At 34.4% G+C, this 17,335-nt stretch overlaps 1 protein-coding gene across 1 annotated transcript; it reads right to left on the bottom strand.

Moving 5' to 3' along the window:
• Nucleotides 1-4,433: 4,433 nt before the first annotated feature.
• Nucleotides 4,434-15,241, bottom strand: LOC133879469 (phragmoplastin DRP1E). The gene is made up of 15 exons (XM_062318042.1): nt 14,870-15,241; nt 14,546-14,609; nt 14,332-14,439; nt 13,784-13,885; nt 12,085-12,135; nt 11,942-12,003; nt 11,040-11,130; nt 10,854-10,918; nt 7,046-7,240; nt 6,834-6,953; nt 6,675-6,745; nt 5,743-5,968; nt 5,562-5,612; nt 5,095-5,466; nt 4,434-4,784 (listed from the first exon to the last, which is right to left on the bottom strand). The coding sequence occupies exons 1-15, from the start codon at nt 15,008-15,010 to the stop codon at nt 4,656-4,658; spliced, it is 1,848 nt and encodes a 615-aa protein (XP_062174026.1). The 5' UTR covers nt 15,011-15,241; the 3' UTR covers nt 4,434-4,655.
• Nucleotides 15,242-17,335: the final 2,094 nt, after the last annotated feature.

Below are 17,335 nucleotides of genomic sequence, written 5' to 3'. Positions count from 1 at the left end.
CCCAAGCCAAAGGGTTTCCCCCAAAAAAAAAATTTAAAATTAAAATTTTACCCCTTATTTTTTTTTATTTTCTTAGTTTTGCCCCACCAAAGTTTTTTTTTTCTCAATTTGGCCCCCCCAAAGTTTAAAACCTGGCTCCGCCCCTGGGTAGGTGAACTTTTCACTATTCGTCCATTTACAGGCAAATAATATACGCCCGCCCAAGTACTCAATGTATATGTATGGGTAGGAAAAGCTTAATGGTTATTATATTTGACGGTGACTAGATTGCTTGTTTGGTTGCTTGATTTTGTGATTTGCATGGTTGACATAGACATATAATCACAAATCATCCATCCGCTGGGGATGGATTCCACCCCCTGTAGACGAGAGGCCGAATAGTAAAACCTTCACTCACCGAAGGCAGATACAGTGACGGGGTAGGATTGAAATTTGCTAGTAGGAGGCAATGGTCAACCCTACCTGAAGGTACCTCATGAATAATAACGTGTAGTAAAAGCTTATATTCGTACAAATTTTCTAATTTATAAAGTATTTAAGTAAAAATTTCAATACATAAAGTGATGCCAGACAAATTCTTTTTTTCCCTCCCCATTTGAATAGTAAGAAAAAAAAAAAAAAAAAAAAGTACACATAACCCCCTCAAACTACCACTCAATTGTCAATGTACCCCATAAACTACTAATTGTGTCAATGTCCCCTCCTAAACTACCAAAAAATGTCAATGTCCCCCCTAAGACCAACAAAAAGACAAAAATGACCTTAATTTTTTTTTGAATAAGACAAAAATGTCCTCATAAATTCAAAAAATTAAAACTAAAACTTAAAAACTTAAAAGAAATTTTTAAAAAAATTTAAAAAAAAAACGAAGAAAAATAAAAATAAAAAAAGAACAAATTTTTTATTTTTTGTTATTTATTTTTTTAAAAAAAGCAAACAAAAAATAACTGACATTTATTTTTAAAAAAAAATAAAAAAAATGAAGAAAAACCAGTTTTTATTAAATTAAAAAAAGAAAAAGAACAATTTTTTTTTAAAAGAAAAAAAACAAAAAAACAAAAAATAACTGAAATTTATTTATTTATTTTAAAATAAAACAAATGAAAAAAAAAAAAACAGTTTTTATTAAATTAAAAACCAAAAAAGAACCAATTTTTTTTAAAGAAAAAAAAAAGAAAAACAAAAAATAACTGAAATTTATATATTTATTTATTTTTTAAATAAAACAAATGAAAAAAAAAAAAACCTGTTTTTATTAAATTAAAAAAACGAAAAAGAACAATTTTTTTTTTAAAGAAAAAAAAAACTGAAAATTAATTTTTTTAAAAAATAAAAATAATAAACAGTTTTATTTATTTTTTTTATTTTTTGGAATAAATTTTTGTTATTTTATATTTTTTTAATAATTTTTTTAGTTTTTATTTTTTTTTAATAATTTTATGAAGGACATTTTTGTCATTAGGGGACATTGACATTTTCTGATAGTTTAAGGGGGGAGATTGATACAATTGGTAGTTTGGGGGGTACATTGACAATGATGTGGTAGTTTGAGGGGGTTATGTGTACTTTTCCCCAAAAAAAATGATGCCAGACAAATTCTTAATATTATCATATATAGCCAACGATTATCACATTATTTTTTTACTTGGCAAAAAAAAGATAGTTATAATTTTGCATTAATTTAGTTTTCTACAATAAATATGTCTAGAAAATCAAATAAATTAATAGGAAGAGTAATTTCATTAAATTGTACCAGTAAAGTTCTTATTGTAGTCAGCAATAAACGTCTTGAATTTTTTTTTTTTTTTTTCCAATATGTAGTCTTGTACAAAAATCATTCTATAAACTATATAGGATTTGTTATACACTCACTTTACCTCTAACTCTTCTAACAATTTACCTCTTTTTGTGTATTCAAATTATAATTATAATTTTTATTTTTGATATTTGAGACTAGACTGACATAATTATTTATATAACTGGCCTTCTACTTATTTTTTTGGTTTCACTTTCTTGATTATCCACTTTATTTGCTTAGCTGCATTTCACACATTGCATGCTATGGTTTCAGAGTTGATTGGAGGCTTTTCAAGGGAGATGCAAGAGCTAGACTTGCCTGGATTTCCGTTTCAAATATCTCTTGTTTTAAATAATTTTGTATTAGACTTTTTTATTTATTTATTTATTTTATAGAAAATGAAACTTCATTGATCAGTGCAAAGAACCTTGCTCAGCAAGAATAGTAGAAAGGATACAAGGAGGAATTTCCCCGACCCAAACCCGATTTAGACTATTTGATAGTACCGTTGTATGTTTGAGTTTTAATGGTAACTTAATTTGGTATAATATATGGGAGTTGTTATTCTCTTTTTCATTTGGAGATTGTGATTATAGAGTCATAATTAATGCCGGATAGTAATATTATAATATAATTGTGTAAAATAAACTAGGGAAAAGTATATATCCCTTCAAACTACCATTCAATTGTCAATGTCTCATCAAACTACTAATTGTGTCGATGTTCTCCTTCAAACTACTAAAAAATGTTAATTTTCCTCTAATGACAAAAACATCATTCATAAAATTATTTTTTTAAAAAAAAATACTGGTTTTAGTTTTTTTTTTTCGTCTGTTTTTTTTTTCAATTTTTTTTTTTTTTATAATTTTAGTTTTTTTTTTTTAAAAAAAAAAAATCGTTCTTTTTTCGTTTTTTCTTTAATTTTTTTTAAATTTGTTTTTTAAAAAATAATTTTTATTTAGTTTTTTTTCGAATTCAGAAGGACATTTTTGAAAAAATCATTTTTATCTTTTTGTTGGTCTTAAGCTGGACATTGAATTTTTTTGATAGTTTGAAGACAAACAATGACACAATTAGTACTTTGACAGGAATAATAACAATTAAATGGTAATTTAAGAGGAAACTTTCACTTTCCTTCGTTCTCTGTTAGTCATGGCTTCCGAGGAGGAGGTAGTGAACCCCTTCCCCCTCTCTTCCCTTTTCCTACCTCCCCCTCCCTTTCCAGCCTCTTCCGAGGCTCCACCGGCCTTCTTGAAGGCCCTACCTGCCTCTTTTGAGGTTTTACCTTTCAATAGCAGCATCATCAGCTCCTCCTTCACTGTCCTGTCGGATTCTGCTTCCCCCAACCGTTCCCTTTGGCGGATCCCACATTTTCTTAAAATTTTTGAATTTGAGTTTTTCAAACTCAGATCTGTCAATTTCTGGAAGCCCCACCCTCCAACGCGCCATACCACCGTGCTCCGCAGCTTCCCCGCTTCCATCCGACGCCGATCTCGTCTCCATCCGGCTAGCACGCATCCGCAAGTAGATCTTACTCGCTAGCGCGTGGGTTTCACGCGCCGACGCGTAGCTGGTCGTCCACCTCCATGCGAGCTTCTCTTCCACCGATACTGCTCCTGTTTTGTTGCATTTCTATTGTTTTACCACACTTTTGTGAGTGTTTTCTGAACTTTCGTTTGTGTTTTGTTGGTTTTGTTCTATGGTTTGGGTTATAATCTCACAGTTCCTTTGTAAGCTGGTATGTTAGTAGAGATTATTGTATTTGGGTTTCATTCTTCACCAATAGATCCTCTCCAGTCTTTGGTAGTAGTTCTTCTGCAACAACCATCTCCCGGTGGTTATTGTTTTTACTGGTTGGAGCTCTTTGAGTCCTTTTGCCATTTTAATCCGCCTAGTGCAGCCCCAGGAAAGGCCCGGCTCGTTTATGGTTTTTCTAAAAACATAGATGATTACCATGCCTACTGTTACCCGTTTGTGTTTTGCTGCTTTTCTGTTGTGATTTGATTGGTTTGTAGTTTGATCCCCTTTCCCTTTCCCATGTTTGAATACGAAGAAAAAAGAAATGGTAATTTAAGAGAAATACGTATACTTTTCCCAATAAAATATTTATAAGTGACCGGGCGATGATTCTTATGCTGACAACCACGATCTTGCTGCTTATATTTATAAAGAATAATGATTCATTGCCACCTTTTGATACAACTTTTTACCAACTTGCTTCTGTGATAAGGTGGTTCCCTATTTGATTTTATTTTTAAAACTCAAAAAGTAGTAGGTGCTAAAGTACCGGAGAAATAGTCCAAATTTAATTTCACTTTTTCTTTCTCGTAAAAAACCATTCTCGTAAAAATCCATTCAAGGAAACCAAACTAGTTGCAAGGGACAAATAATTCTCCTCATCCAATTTATGTGCATGGTGATTCATTGTACGAAGGAAAATGCCTAAAAATGTTGAACACTCAAATAAACATTGAATATAAAAGGCAAGACATTACCAGGTTTCAATATCCCACCAAACCATCCAACGAATGACCAGATTGATCATGCTAAATTGCATTGCCTTTGGACCAAGTCAGAACAAGATCACAAGAAATTGGTTAATCAAAATTAAAAGATTAAAAAAAAAGGAAGAAGCTAAGCTAAATCAACCTTATGCGTTGTCATATATGTAGCAAAACAAGCATCCGGATTTAAATACAACAATATAATAAAAAAATTGCACGACAAAATCAAAGAGCAAAGATTGTGAGAGAGAACCTAGGCTAGCTCTCTCCAAGAATTTAACAAATTCAGTAAGAAGCTGACCCACCGTATGTTGAACTATATAATACAAGGCATCTACGGACAGCAATCAATCTCAGCGGACCCATGATACGGAATCAACCTCGTCCCTTGCTGCCTTATATAATTCAAGCCTTTTCGCACACTGTTGCCTCCTCTCCATCAACGCAGGGTCTTCATCCAACAACAGTGCAAGCTGCTTACCCTGAAATAGAAGCCAACACTACTATTAATTACGCAAGTAACAGAGATCTTCCAGTTTAAACTAATCAATACAGTGCATCTATGTCCATGTTTAACACATAAAAGAAGCCTCACAAACTGAATCGATCAAGCTGAAAACACCGTTGCAGGATGCCGATTTCCTGCCCTCAAGTATTTTGTCAATGATTCACGATAATCTTTGGACCGTTGAACACGATTATTTTTTAGTTACCACTATCTAATTATATTTTCAGAACATGGAAAAAACAGGTATTAATCACATGTGTTTCACACACACACACATAGAGTACCTCTTTCTTCCCTATTTGTGTATAGAAGTGATTTAGCAATGACTGTTTAGCCTCCTTGACTTGACAAAAAACCACAGCCTTGGGAATTGTGTTCTTCAGGGTCTCAGAAACCATGCCCACGTAAGAGGACACATTCGAGCCTATTCTCCTAAAGTGCCCCTCTGTGTACCGGTCCATGGTTGAGGCAGCAGCCGGGTTTCCGGCTTTCTCCACTTCCTGGGGAAGTCTTCTAAAGAAATCCACAGTCAAATATGATGATTCCATGTCCACCAATCGAATAACTGTCTTCTTACTATCTTCGCGGAACCTTTCCAGGGCCTCATTAGCAGCACCAGCTATTTCAGCTTGAAGAGTTGGAAAGCGCTTCAACTCCTATGTAATCACAAACATTAATATAAATTTTCTTCCTCAACAGAAACCAGCACTTATTAAATTAAATAACCATAAGTAATTTCCCTGAATTTCACCTGAGTTTCTCCTATTGACTTTCTCACGAGTTCTTTCAAAACAAAGTGTACCTACATTACAGTAGCTAGATCAGTCAAAGATGAAATTTTCCCAAGTAGATTTTGACAAATACTGCAAACTTGGAAATGCATTCCAGAAGAAACTTCACAACCAGTAAGTATAAATAACATGACAGCTTACAGCATCCACAGAAGCTTCAGATGGACCTCTGAAATAATTAAGTGCCCCCTCAATTAGGCGCCGGTAACCTTGCTCGGGGGCAATCAAGTGTGGCTGATACCCGTCTGCTTCTGAAACCACTTTTCTTACATTCTGTAGAGAAAGATGCCTATCAAATGGAAGCTTCCTTAAAGCAGCAGGAAGCTGGTTGTCAAAGACTCCATAAATCCGATCACCTCCAGACCGCCTGAATTTGAAAAAAAAAAAGAAATCCAAAGACACAGTATTATACTACAGGCATGCAATCACAATTAAGAGATAGTAGCAGATCTAGCTGAAGCTGATAAAACTGTGGGAGAAAAATGTCAATCTATTTAACATCTAGTTTGTAGGAAGAGTGCATGATTACATATTGCAGTTCATCTATTACAGAAACAGCTCAAATACAAAACAAATTATTAAGGCAGGAAATGAGCTGACATTAGGAATGTGATGAGAACCACCCAACCTGAGCCTGAACTATACATGTGTGTCAACACTCAAAAGCCAATGTACCTTTATTATTCAAGTTGAGAAAATCTAAGATAAGAATAACAATTGCACTACAGTTGGGTTAATCAGTTATAGGCTCCGGCCACATGTGCAATTATAGACAGACTAGATTGTTGTCACCCACATTTGAATGAGACAACTCTCAAGTGAAAGGTCAGCCTTTTGCTGCTTTTACTGATGATAATAAAGAATAGGTTCAAATTTTTACACCATTATTTCCTTAAAAAGAGTTGAGAGTACAAAATGAGCTCGACAATACATGATTACATCCACTCCAATCATTTTATAAGCCAGGCAGGAAACATATAAGATTTTGGTTTCACAGAATTTGCTTTCAGAAAAATCAGAAGTCCAGGAAAACAGTAACAGGCAGAAGTAGAAAAAGTTAATAGATGTTTTACCCTCCATCCAAGTGCTCCTTGAAAATTCGGTCAAAAGCACGGCAAAGTTCCAAGATAGTGTATAATTGAGCCTAAAAAACCACATTTTAGTTAAGGGATTAAAATAGCATCTTCTTTACAAAAACAAAAATAGAACTTCAACAGATTCAAGCCACTAACCCCAGCATCAACAGCAATAGGTCTACCAAGATGATCCATCTCCGACTCAAGTTCATCAATGCTTTTGTTTATCAAAGATGTTATACTTGGAATCCGAGCCCTAATCACAGACTCCAAGTGCTAGAAAAAGGTGACAACATTAGTATGATATCCTCTAAAAGGAAAAAGAAAAAATCATCTTAATATGCAATGAAGCTAGTACAAAATAAAACCTTAGAGAGAAGTTTTGCAAGATACTCTGAACCCATTTTATTAGCTAAGTGCCCATAGTCAGGACTGGTTGCAAAGTACTCACGCTCCTTGCGCCTCGCAAGTATCATGTCAACATTTTTATTAATGTCAGCTTGTGAACGGTTCACAACTCCAACCCAAGGATATTGCAGTCGATAAGATCTTCCTTCAAGAACCTGAGGGGATAAAAAGCCTTTAAGAGACAAAGCAATTATTTTCAGACATCAATTATTTTCTATTAAGAAACAAATATGTGAGAACGATGAAAATGCACCAGAAGGAACTGTAATAGCAAGGTTCCCAGAATAAATTTTGTAACAACCTAAAGAAAGCGATTACTTCTGAATTATTACTCCAAAATGACTAGTCAAGTTGTAAATGGAGCATCCTAAGTCTAATCTCACATAGTAAGAAATCCGTATGGAACTTAGCAACCGTGTGCTCCTTAAAATCACTCAATGTGAGCAATCCACCCACCTAATGTGGAACTAACTTTCTACAGTGTTACATCTCCACTCAAATCCTTGACGTCCTCATTCGGATCTACGTCATGCAATGTCTTAGCGCCACATGGTGTTACTAGATTGCTCTGATACCGTTTGTAACGACCCAAGAAAAGCGCTATTTACATTTACGCTATTATTTTAAAAGGACCAGTCAACTTATAATTAGAACTCCATCGAATTACTTCTAAAGCTTCTTAATATGCAATGTTGGACTTGACTTAACACCTGTGAACACCTTTATATTCGTTCACTCAATGCGGGCAATCCACCCACCGAATGTGGTTTAACTTTTAGAGTGACATAATAATTATAAAATCCCTCACTTTCTAAAGCCCAGCAAAACACGCATCTTGATGTGTCAAAGACTCAAAAGATAAAACTATTATGGCCATCAAACTTTCTACATCAAATTTTGCAATAGCCATTTTGCAAAAAAAAAAAAAAAAAAAAGAGAAGAAGATTCGAGCTCCGATACCAATTTGTTTTGGCAAAATAATTTTAGGATTCCAAAGAATAGAATAAAAATAACCTAATCACACAGGACACCAAAATTTACGCGGTTGGACTTAACAAGCCTACATCCATAGGCGAAGATGACCAGGAGCATATTCACTATCAAAAGATTGATTACAAGGAGTATTAAGGAGAATACCACTAAAAATCCAAAGCCCTAATAATCCAAAACCTCACACTCAAACAAGTGAGGATTTTTCTACAAAAGAAAAAACAACAAACTCTCCTTAATTCTCTCTGTCGGTGACGGCTTCACAAAGGAAAAATCCTTTGTACTATAGCGTCAAGCTTCTCTATTTCTCCATGTTGTGCAGCTACCTCCTTTTAAAGACAAGAGGTCATTCTATTACAAGGACTCCAAGTCCAAGTTGAAGAAGTAGTGAAGACCGATTGACATTTTGAAAAGACAACCAATTTTAAAGGCAACTAGGAGAGTAAAAAACGTGAGCCAAGTAAGACTTGATAAGTCAAGTCACCGTTTAGACTTTTTGTTGTGATTGTATTTTGTTGTTATTCGACTAGTTGCTCTCTACTTCTGTAATCTTTTTAATTGTCATAAAGCACAAAGATTTATTTGTTACAAGGTCAAAACACATGGACTAATTTAACAAATTTTCCTATAATTTAAAATAAAACATTGTTTGATGAATTCAATTCAAAATATTAATATCTAATATTCACCTACGTGAAATGAAATTTAAATTAAACTTTAGCAGATTTTGAGCACATCAAGACTTCGTAAAATCAATTTAAGATTTCGGGTTAGGTCAAGCTTGATCCTGAAACTTGACAGCTTAGAGTATTAATATAAAATTGACCATTTGACAGCTTAAATTGATGTCCAGAGTTTGATTAGTATTTCCATTGGGAAGGCTTTTTTAGTCAAGTTTCAGGATCAAGCTTGACCTAACCCGAAAAGCCTTCCCAATGGAAATACTAATCAAACTCTGGACATCAATTTAAGCTGTCAAATGGTCAATTTTATATTAATACCGCTATTCTTATTAGCTATGGTCCACTTAGCACTTAATAAATTGAAAATCTGCTCCACAGGACCACAATGTTTGTTATCCTGTCCAATCATACTTGAAATATGTGCATTAATGGAGAAATGCAATCCACCACTTGTTGGGAACCTACTTCTCACCGTTTCTAGAGAGGATAGTTAAATGCAACTTTCAAGTTTAAAGAAAAACGTCATGGTAGCATGCGAGACAAATTAAGGGCAATTATAAAATGAAACGCATTTTGGCTAGTGAAATGGACCAACAAACAAGAAGCTTGATTCGATAGTTCTAAATTAAGTACATTCAAGTTATAATCATCATAGAAAATTCTAAACAATTTTAGCGTTAAACACATTCATGTTCTAATTAGTTTATGAAATTTTACAAGAACTTTAAGTTCAAAAATAAATTTTATCGCCCCAAAAGACTCACTCCAGAGGGAGAGTTTCACCCCCACCAATCAATTGCATAATAATTATACATTATCTCTATATGAAATACTTATCCAAGATAAATTGTGATTATTCAAGTAAGCACATTTTTGGATAAATGATTAAAATTAATATTGAGAAAATTCATGCAACTGATTAAATTAACAAGGGAAAATTACTAAATTGGTCTTTGTAGTTTGACCTTGTAATGATATAATTACAAATTTAGCTGAAATTAAAATTATAAAAATAAAAACAAAAATCAAAAGAAAAAAATTGGTTTCAAGTGGGGTGGTTGGCCACACACTCTAGCGTACATAGCCCGTACATTCCAAAGAATCTTGGGGCTTTGGTCGATTATGGGGGTGGCCGAACCACCAACAACAATCGGTTGTGGGGGGTGGTTCGGCCATCCCAATAATTGGCCAAAGGGGGTGGTTCAAACCACCCCAAGAACTGCCTGTGGCCGACCACCCCCACCCTAAACCATTTTTTATTTTGTTTTTTATTTTTATTTATTATAATTTTCATTTGAGGAAAAATTTGTAATCTCATAACGATTCTATCAGGAAAAAAAAAGATCATTTTGTTACAGAGGCATACCACAAGGATTTATAAGTTCATTTTGAAACCAAGACGACTTATTTGTTAAAAATTTAAACCACATAGACCAACTAGCAATTTTCCCTTTCCTCAATAAAGTAAAAAATAATTTTTTGAACATATGGAGAAACTGCTTGTGTGTCCAAGTTAATAGTTTAGGACAGCAGTGAAGTGAAAAAAGTGAAAAACCAAAGGAGTTAAAAAGTGTGTATTCACCCACTACACTAAACCTGATCATGATGAGTGTATTTACCCACATACACAACGTGTGTTTGTGCATGCGTGTGTGTGAGAGAGAGAGAGAGAGATCTCATAAGGATTCTATCAGGGGGAAAAAAAAAGACCATTTTGTTACAGAGGGATACCACAAGGATTTATAAGTTCATTTTGAAACCAAGACGACTTATTTGTTAAAAATTTAAAACACATAGACCAACTTAGCAATTTTCCCTTTTCTCAATAAGTAAAAAATATTTTTTTTACATGTGGAGAAACTGCTTATGTGGCCAAGTTAACAGTTTAGGACAGGAGTGAAGTGAAAAAAGTGAAAAACCAAAGGAGTTAAAAAGTGTGTGTATTCACCCACTACACCGGAGTTAAAAAGTGTGTATTCACCCACTACACTAAACCTGATCATGACGAGTGTATTTACCCACATACACAACGTGTGGTTGTGTGTGCGTGCGTGTGTGTGTGAGAGAGAGAGAGAGAGAGAGAGAGAGATCTTACATCCATTGCATTAGTTCCTTTGTCCATCAAATCCAGCTTCGTCAACACACCAAATGTCCGGTCACCTATGCAATTTACAAACATGGACTCATAAGGGAAGGCTAAACAAAGAGCAATTTACAAATAGGATCTCACAAGGGAAGGTTAAGCAAAGAGAAGTAAAAAAAATCTGCACATGAAGCATACCAGCAGGATCCACTTCCCTGGCAAGTTTGATAGCATCAGAAGTTGCAATATCTTGATTGGCTGGAGATATTGCTAATATGATAGAATTGGGCTACAAAAAGAACATAGTCATCGTTAGACATAGATAATTGATGATACATTAGAATTTTCATATGAAAACTGATGAAATATCTAAGACACTCACAATAACCAGATACTAAATTTATGCCATACAAGACAAAACTTAACCAGAGACAATAATAAAAGGCATTGGATTCTAATAGAGAACAGAAAAGGCTTGTCTAAAGAAAAAGAAAAAGAGAAGGGAAGATGATGGTAAGATACAAACAAAAATAGGAAAAATTATGGAAGCAACCAATAAAAACGTTCAATGAAATTTATTTAAAAAGAAAACACAATACTAGTCCACTAACAGAAAACAACAAAAACTACAGGACAAGGATCCATAAAAGAAAATGATTTGTTTTATTGTACATCATTCAACAATTATTAGATGGGATAATTAAAGAACTTACTCATTGTTATCCTCTAACTCTTAACTGTATAGTTTCTTGTGTTCATACTATAATTATAGATATAATCAATCATGCTTTTTCCTATGGGTTCCACTAAGATCTCAGCAACTACTTACCCGAATTCCTACGAAGTTATTTTGTTCATAATGCCATAAAAAATTAGAGACCTCAATATGAAGCATACATCTCAAATTTAATCATAATTACTTTGTTCAATTGAAGGAAAAAGCAAAAGTACAAAGTTGCCCCTCTGAAGGGTTTATTAAAAGAATAAAAAGAGCAGTAACTTTTTGCAGTGAAAAACCATAGATCTCACCAAAATGAAATGCTCTACCACTCATTATACAAAGATGAGCCATTTTTTTAAAAAGAAAAAGGTATCATTACCTTCTCAACATAAGTTCGAACCATGCTTTCAATATCTTGAACAATACTTTCAGGTTGTCCCTCTGATGGGAGAAAAAGAAAACTGTCTTAGTAAAGACTGAAATATAATATCATTCAGAAGTTCAATCAGGTATATAACATACCAACAGCAACTTTTGTCAAACCAGGTAGATCAATCAGGGTCAAGTTGACAACTGCAAAATGAAGGAAACGAGAAATAGTGTCAGGAAAAAAAAATATTTATAATACAGACTATAGAAAGATATCGACTATTTATTCCAACTTCACGCCGTGTGAAACCAGAAAGTACAAGACATCAGGAGAAGATAAAACTTAAGTGCAATTAGAGAATGCATTAAATAAGTAAAAATTATGTACATGGAATTTATCAGAAGAACTTAATAGATTAATTGTAGAGGACACACCAGTAGTGATTCTACAGGCATCATACATAATCCTCAGGAATACACCAATACAAATCTTTGCACATCTTAACATTCTAAGAAATGTTATATATCCTACCTTTTCTTCAATAAATGCATAGCATAGGTAGGAGCCAATGCCAAAGCGAACCGGTTAAAGAATTTTTTAGGATATCAAACCTTCCAAAGAGAAGCCAAATAGCAAAATTGATACTTCAAACTACCACCACGGTCCACCAGACTTCTTTAAGTGACAAATACATGTATGCATTGTATATATTAACTATCATACATATTAAATCAAATTTTTGGAGCATCAGAGGAAAAGTTTAAGGTATGTTTGGGAACAAGAAGAAACTTGATTCTATTTGCTACAGTGTTCGGGTTTTTCAAAAACAAACCAAATTTTATCTCACTTTTTCTAATTTTATCTAAGAAAGTCAAACTATTCAAACATCTTTTTCAACTTTATTTATTTCGGAATTCACGCACTAGATTATAGTTGAATTCAGATTTCAAAAAATTGACACCCAAACGTGCCATAAAATTTCATTTTTCGAGTTAAAGTATCACTTATTTTCAGTTTAAAATACTTTTGAGGCAATTAACTAATATTGAAAAAATAATTATTGGTTGCACTTGAAACTGCCAAGAATATTTCTTTCACGCTAGCCTGTTCGTCCACTCATCCGTTGCCTATCCAGTTTCCTCATAATGGGGCCCTCCTCCCTCCTATTAGACCATGTAAAGAAATGACCCTCGAACTTTTAAGTCATCAAACTCTGTTTCATTGATGCACTCATTAGGGGAGTTCATCCCATGGATATAACCTTTCTTTTAAGGGCCCCTTTTTGTTAAATGCAGCAGGTAGATGATTTGCAATCATTACAATGGGCAGATTTGCCTTTTTAGTAAAACAATTTGAGTATTTTGAGTCTAAACGCAAGTCTTTTCTGAAAAAACTCGCAGTTCTCCCCCTAATCTTAAATATATATATATATATATATTAGACACTAACTCTTTGGGTGGATCAGACAGGGACTTCTATGAAGATCTTTCCACCCATTCATCATACTCAAAGTCGAAGTCAAGGCATGGGGGCCAGAAAAATAACGAGAATCGCTTTCGAAGGCATCACACGTCATATGCATACATAGTCAAAATAGGACTTTACTGGAAAAAAGTATGACTTTTCACATGAAAAATAAACAACATATTCTGCAAGAAGTATGTCAAGCACTGGTTATTACTAGAACAGCACATAACTTTCCAGAAAAGACAGAGAAAAACACAAATGAACTCTCAAAGTGGCAAAAAGTGCAACTATAATAAAAATTAAAAAAAAAAAAAAAAAAAAAAAAAGTAACCCAAATGACAAGTGTTTAAGAAATTCAACAAAAAATTGACATTAGTAACGTACCATTTGGAGAGTAGATACTGAGATGAATAGGAACAGGAGATATCTGTTTCGTCTTCCCAGTTATTCTATCAGTCTCGTCCTGAATTTCCTTGCGAACCAGGGCTGGACAGAAAATTCAGAAGCCTTTATAAGTTCCAACATCAATTTTTTCTTAGAAGCAACAGGAAATAAACAAGCTGGGTTCTGATAAGGTCCACAAGCTTAACCAAGCGAAACATGAGAACTAACTTAACTCTAGTATTTGATAATTATGTATTTAACAAGAATTTTAAATATTTTTCAATGATAACATCCCGAGGTTCATTCTAGCCAATCCCCTAAATATCTGGTCGAGGCGGCTTTTAACCCAGTTACAAGTAGGCAGGGCAACCCATAGTGGATACTCGTAGATCAGATGTGACAATGCCCAGCACTAAATTCCCAGGCTTTTATAAAACAAAATTTAATCGACAACAAAGCACATAAAACAAGAAACCAATTTATAACTTTGTTGATGAAGAGCTATAATGCAATATAAGCAACCAACTATGAGGAAAAGATACCCATACCGAAATCAGTGAATTTCCTCCTAGGGAGGTGAAGGAACTCAGCGTACTCCGGTGAACCCTCCTCCGTCTTGTGAAGCTGCAACACCAACGGCCGCCTCGTAACGATCCCTGCGGCAATCCAAATCCACACAGCACAAAAATTGTAGCAATAAGCAAAAATAAAATCAGCAAGCAAATAATCTTTTGAAAGCAAAGTGAATCCAAAAGGCTTCACCTGATCCTCTTGGAAGAAAGTCACGCCCAACAATGCTCTCCAATACCGACGATTTTCCTGAACTCTGCTCTTATTCAAACAAACAAAAAAATCAGGCCAAATTCAGCTCAAAATCGCTCTCTCTCTCTCTAGAAAATCTCTCCGAAATCTCTCTCACTTAAAACTATTTCGAAAATAAAAATAAAACAAAAAATCACGCCAATTTGAACTGAACAAAAAATAAATAAAAATTCTCTCATTTCTACTTTTTCTCTCTCTAGAAACCTCACTTTCGCTCTCTAGAATCAGCTCCAGCGAGAAAATAAGGAAGCAATCGAAAAGGACCTGGCCACCGATGACGGCGACGGAGGGAAGAGCTTCCCAGAGAGAAGAGAAAGTGCTGTCTCCGCCGCCGTAGTCTCCGAGCACGGTGCAAGCTCTCTGGATCCGGTTCACCAACCCAATCAAGCTCTCCATCGTCGCCATCGCGTCTCCAAACACAGAAGTCCCCCAAACTTCACAAAGTCCCGACTCTCACCGACCGTCAAAACCCTAGGCTTCCAGAAGCAACCAAAAAAGCAGGCACGAGAAGAGAGTATCTGACTTGGAATAGACGCTACTGCGCTTCCAAAGAGAGAGAAATAGAGAGCTGAGAGTGACTTTCGAAACGGGTGTTCATTGGGTTTTAGCCTTTAGGACAAGGGTCAGAGGAGCGAAGGAATTCAATTGGGAATAATAATAATATATATCGTAAGGCGGTGCGCACCGTTGGGATTGGTGGGGCATAGGCAACAGTGATTCATCCGATTCTGGGACTGGAGTGTCGTCGACCTGCTTTAAACTTTAAAGGCAACGGACACGTTTTCAAATTTTGAAATTTGAAAAGTTTTTGGGAGGTGGGGACCAGTGGTTTTTGTGTAATAAACCAGTGGATCAGGTGCGTTGTGAGTTTGGCGGCCGTGGACTTCATGCCCAATCAGAGTGGTCCGAATGAGAGAATATAGGAAAGAGGAAGGTGGGTCGGGAGGTAGGTAGGTAAATATCGCATCCTATGAGGGCTGTTTGGCAAATGTCTTTTAATTGATAGGATCCGGCTAGATGCTTTTTTTTTTTCGTTTTTTTTTTTCAGCGTCATCACGGCAGCGATGGATGTCCAACCTTCCTATAATTTCGAGAATTCCTCTTTTCTTTTTTTTTTCCTTTTTTTTTTTTAATTTTATAATTTTTTTTTTAGTGATATTTTCAAGTTTAGAGCATATACTAACTCATATATCATTTTTGGTTGTTTCAATTGTAATTTCAATTCGTTTGATAATCTTATTAATTAATGAAAGCGCAGGACTATATAATTCATAAAAAACGACATAGTTACTAAATACTGACAATATGTTTCTTTATGATGAGGAAAATCTTCTAATCTATGAGCTAATCCTAATTTTGGATGGATAATAAAACTGTAAAGAGTCTCTTTCAATTGTGATATATATATATAAAGTTGCTTTTTAGTTGTCTCGTTGTGATGAATATTGCCTATGTGCTTGTAGTAGATGACTGCTAGGGGGCAAGGTTCAGTTATTATTATTGCTATTATTTTATTTTATTTTTGTGTGTATGGCGCGTGGAGGAAGCATGATTCTGGAATTTTTTAAATACTAATATTAAGTATCTACCAAATTTCCAGTTCTATACACGAGGATTATATATTATAATGAATTAGTGACTGAAAATTACAATTTGTCGGTCATAAATGGGCCCCCAAATTGACCCTAAATGTTTCCGTTATACATAAATGGTTTTGGGACAGAAGGATATCTAAAGATTGAATATGACTTCATGCTTGTTAGTGAAGCTAACAAAATTGGCTATCCATGATGTAGTAGGGACGCAATTAGTAATTTGGATGATTAATATGAGAGAATATATATGATACTTACCTAAGGTGAACATTGAACCATTTTCTCTTTAGCTTTTAAAGAGAGAACTTCACTATTTTTTCTTTTTATAAAACTTTTTCTTTTGATACTTCCTTTCACCTCCGTTGTGAGTGTCCGGGGAGGAGAGAGACCTTATCCCTTTCCTCCTCCCTATCCCGAATCTCCTTTTCCTCTCCTTTTTTATTTTATTTTTTCATTTAAGTAGCTTATATATAGTCTATCATTTTACCTCTGATTGCCCATCCTAAAATAAAATAAAAAAAAAATTTGCCACTACTTTAAATATTATATGCGACAAAATCCTCAACAAATTTATCAAAAAGTCCAAAGCAATTATAGTGTCATGTACTCAAAAGGTAAACACAAGCTTTATGGAAGGAAAAAAATAAAATAAAATAAAATTATATGAATGAAAACTCATAAAAGATCAAAGCAATTATAGCCTCACGATTAACCAAAAAAACCTTAACTAATATGTTACAGGGAGGAAGGGTCAGGTGGCTTGTGCGGTGGGAAACATGCACTACAATTCGAGCCAAGTTGCAGAATGCTTGTGCAATTACTGTTAAAAAAAAAAAAAATCATTACAAACCATGGTTACTAGATTTACCAAACACCATTCTCAGAAAGACCAGGCCGAATATGCCTGGTAGCAACAGCTTGTAGGAGGGGGACCACTTGTGCCACAATCAAAAAAATTAATTTACTTTTAATTCCTCTCCTTTCTGCCTCCAAAAATAGATAGCATCTTTTTATTAAGAGTCAAGAGTATGAAAAAAAATAAAAATTAGTGATTGCTATAGAGAATAATCAAATTAATAATATATATATAATATATTCCCACGATAGTTTCTATTCCTCTCTTTTCTGTCCCCAT

This window comes from Alnus glutinosa, chromosome 10 (genome assembly GCF_958979055.1).
Source record: "Alnus glutinosa chromosome 10, dhAlnGlut1.1, whole genome shotgun sequence".
NCBI lineage: Eukaryota > Viridiplantae > Streptophyta > Magnoliopsida > Fagales > Betulaceae > Alnus > Alnus glutinosa.
The sequence above is the reverse complement of the archived record's forward strand: the minus strand, read 5'-3'. Positions and strand labels throughout refer to the sequence as shown.

Coding starts and splice junctions, on each gene's coding strand:
- LOC133879469 (XM_062318042.1), bottom strand. CDS start 15,010: ATGGCGACGATGGAGAGCTTGATTGGGTTGGTGAACCGGATCCAGAGA. Junction 12,136..13,783: donor CAGTATCTACTCTCCAAATG/GTACGTTACTAA, acceptor TTCATTTTGCAG/TTGTCAACTTGACCCTGATT. Junction 7,241..10,853: donor AAGGAACTAATGCAATGGAT/GTAAGATCTCTC, acceptor TTATCCCCTCAG/GTTCTTGAAGGAAGATCTTA.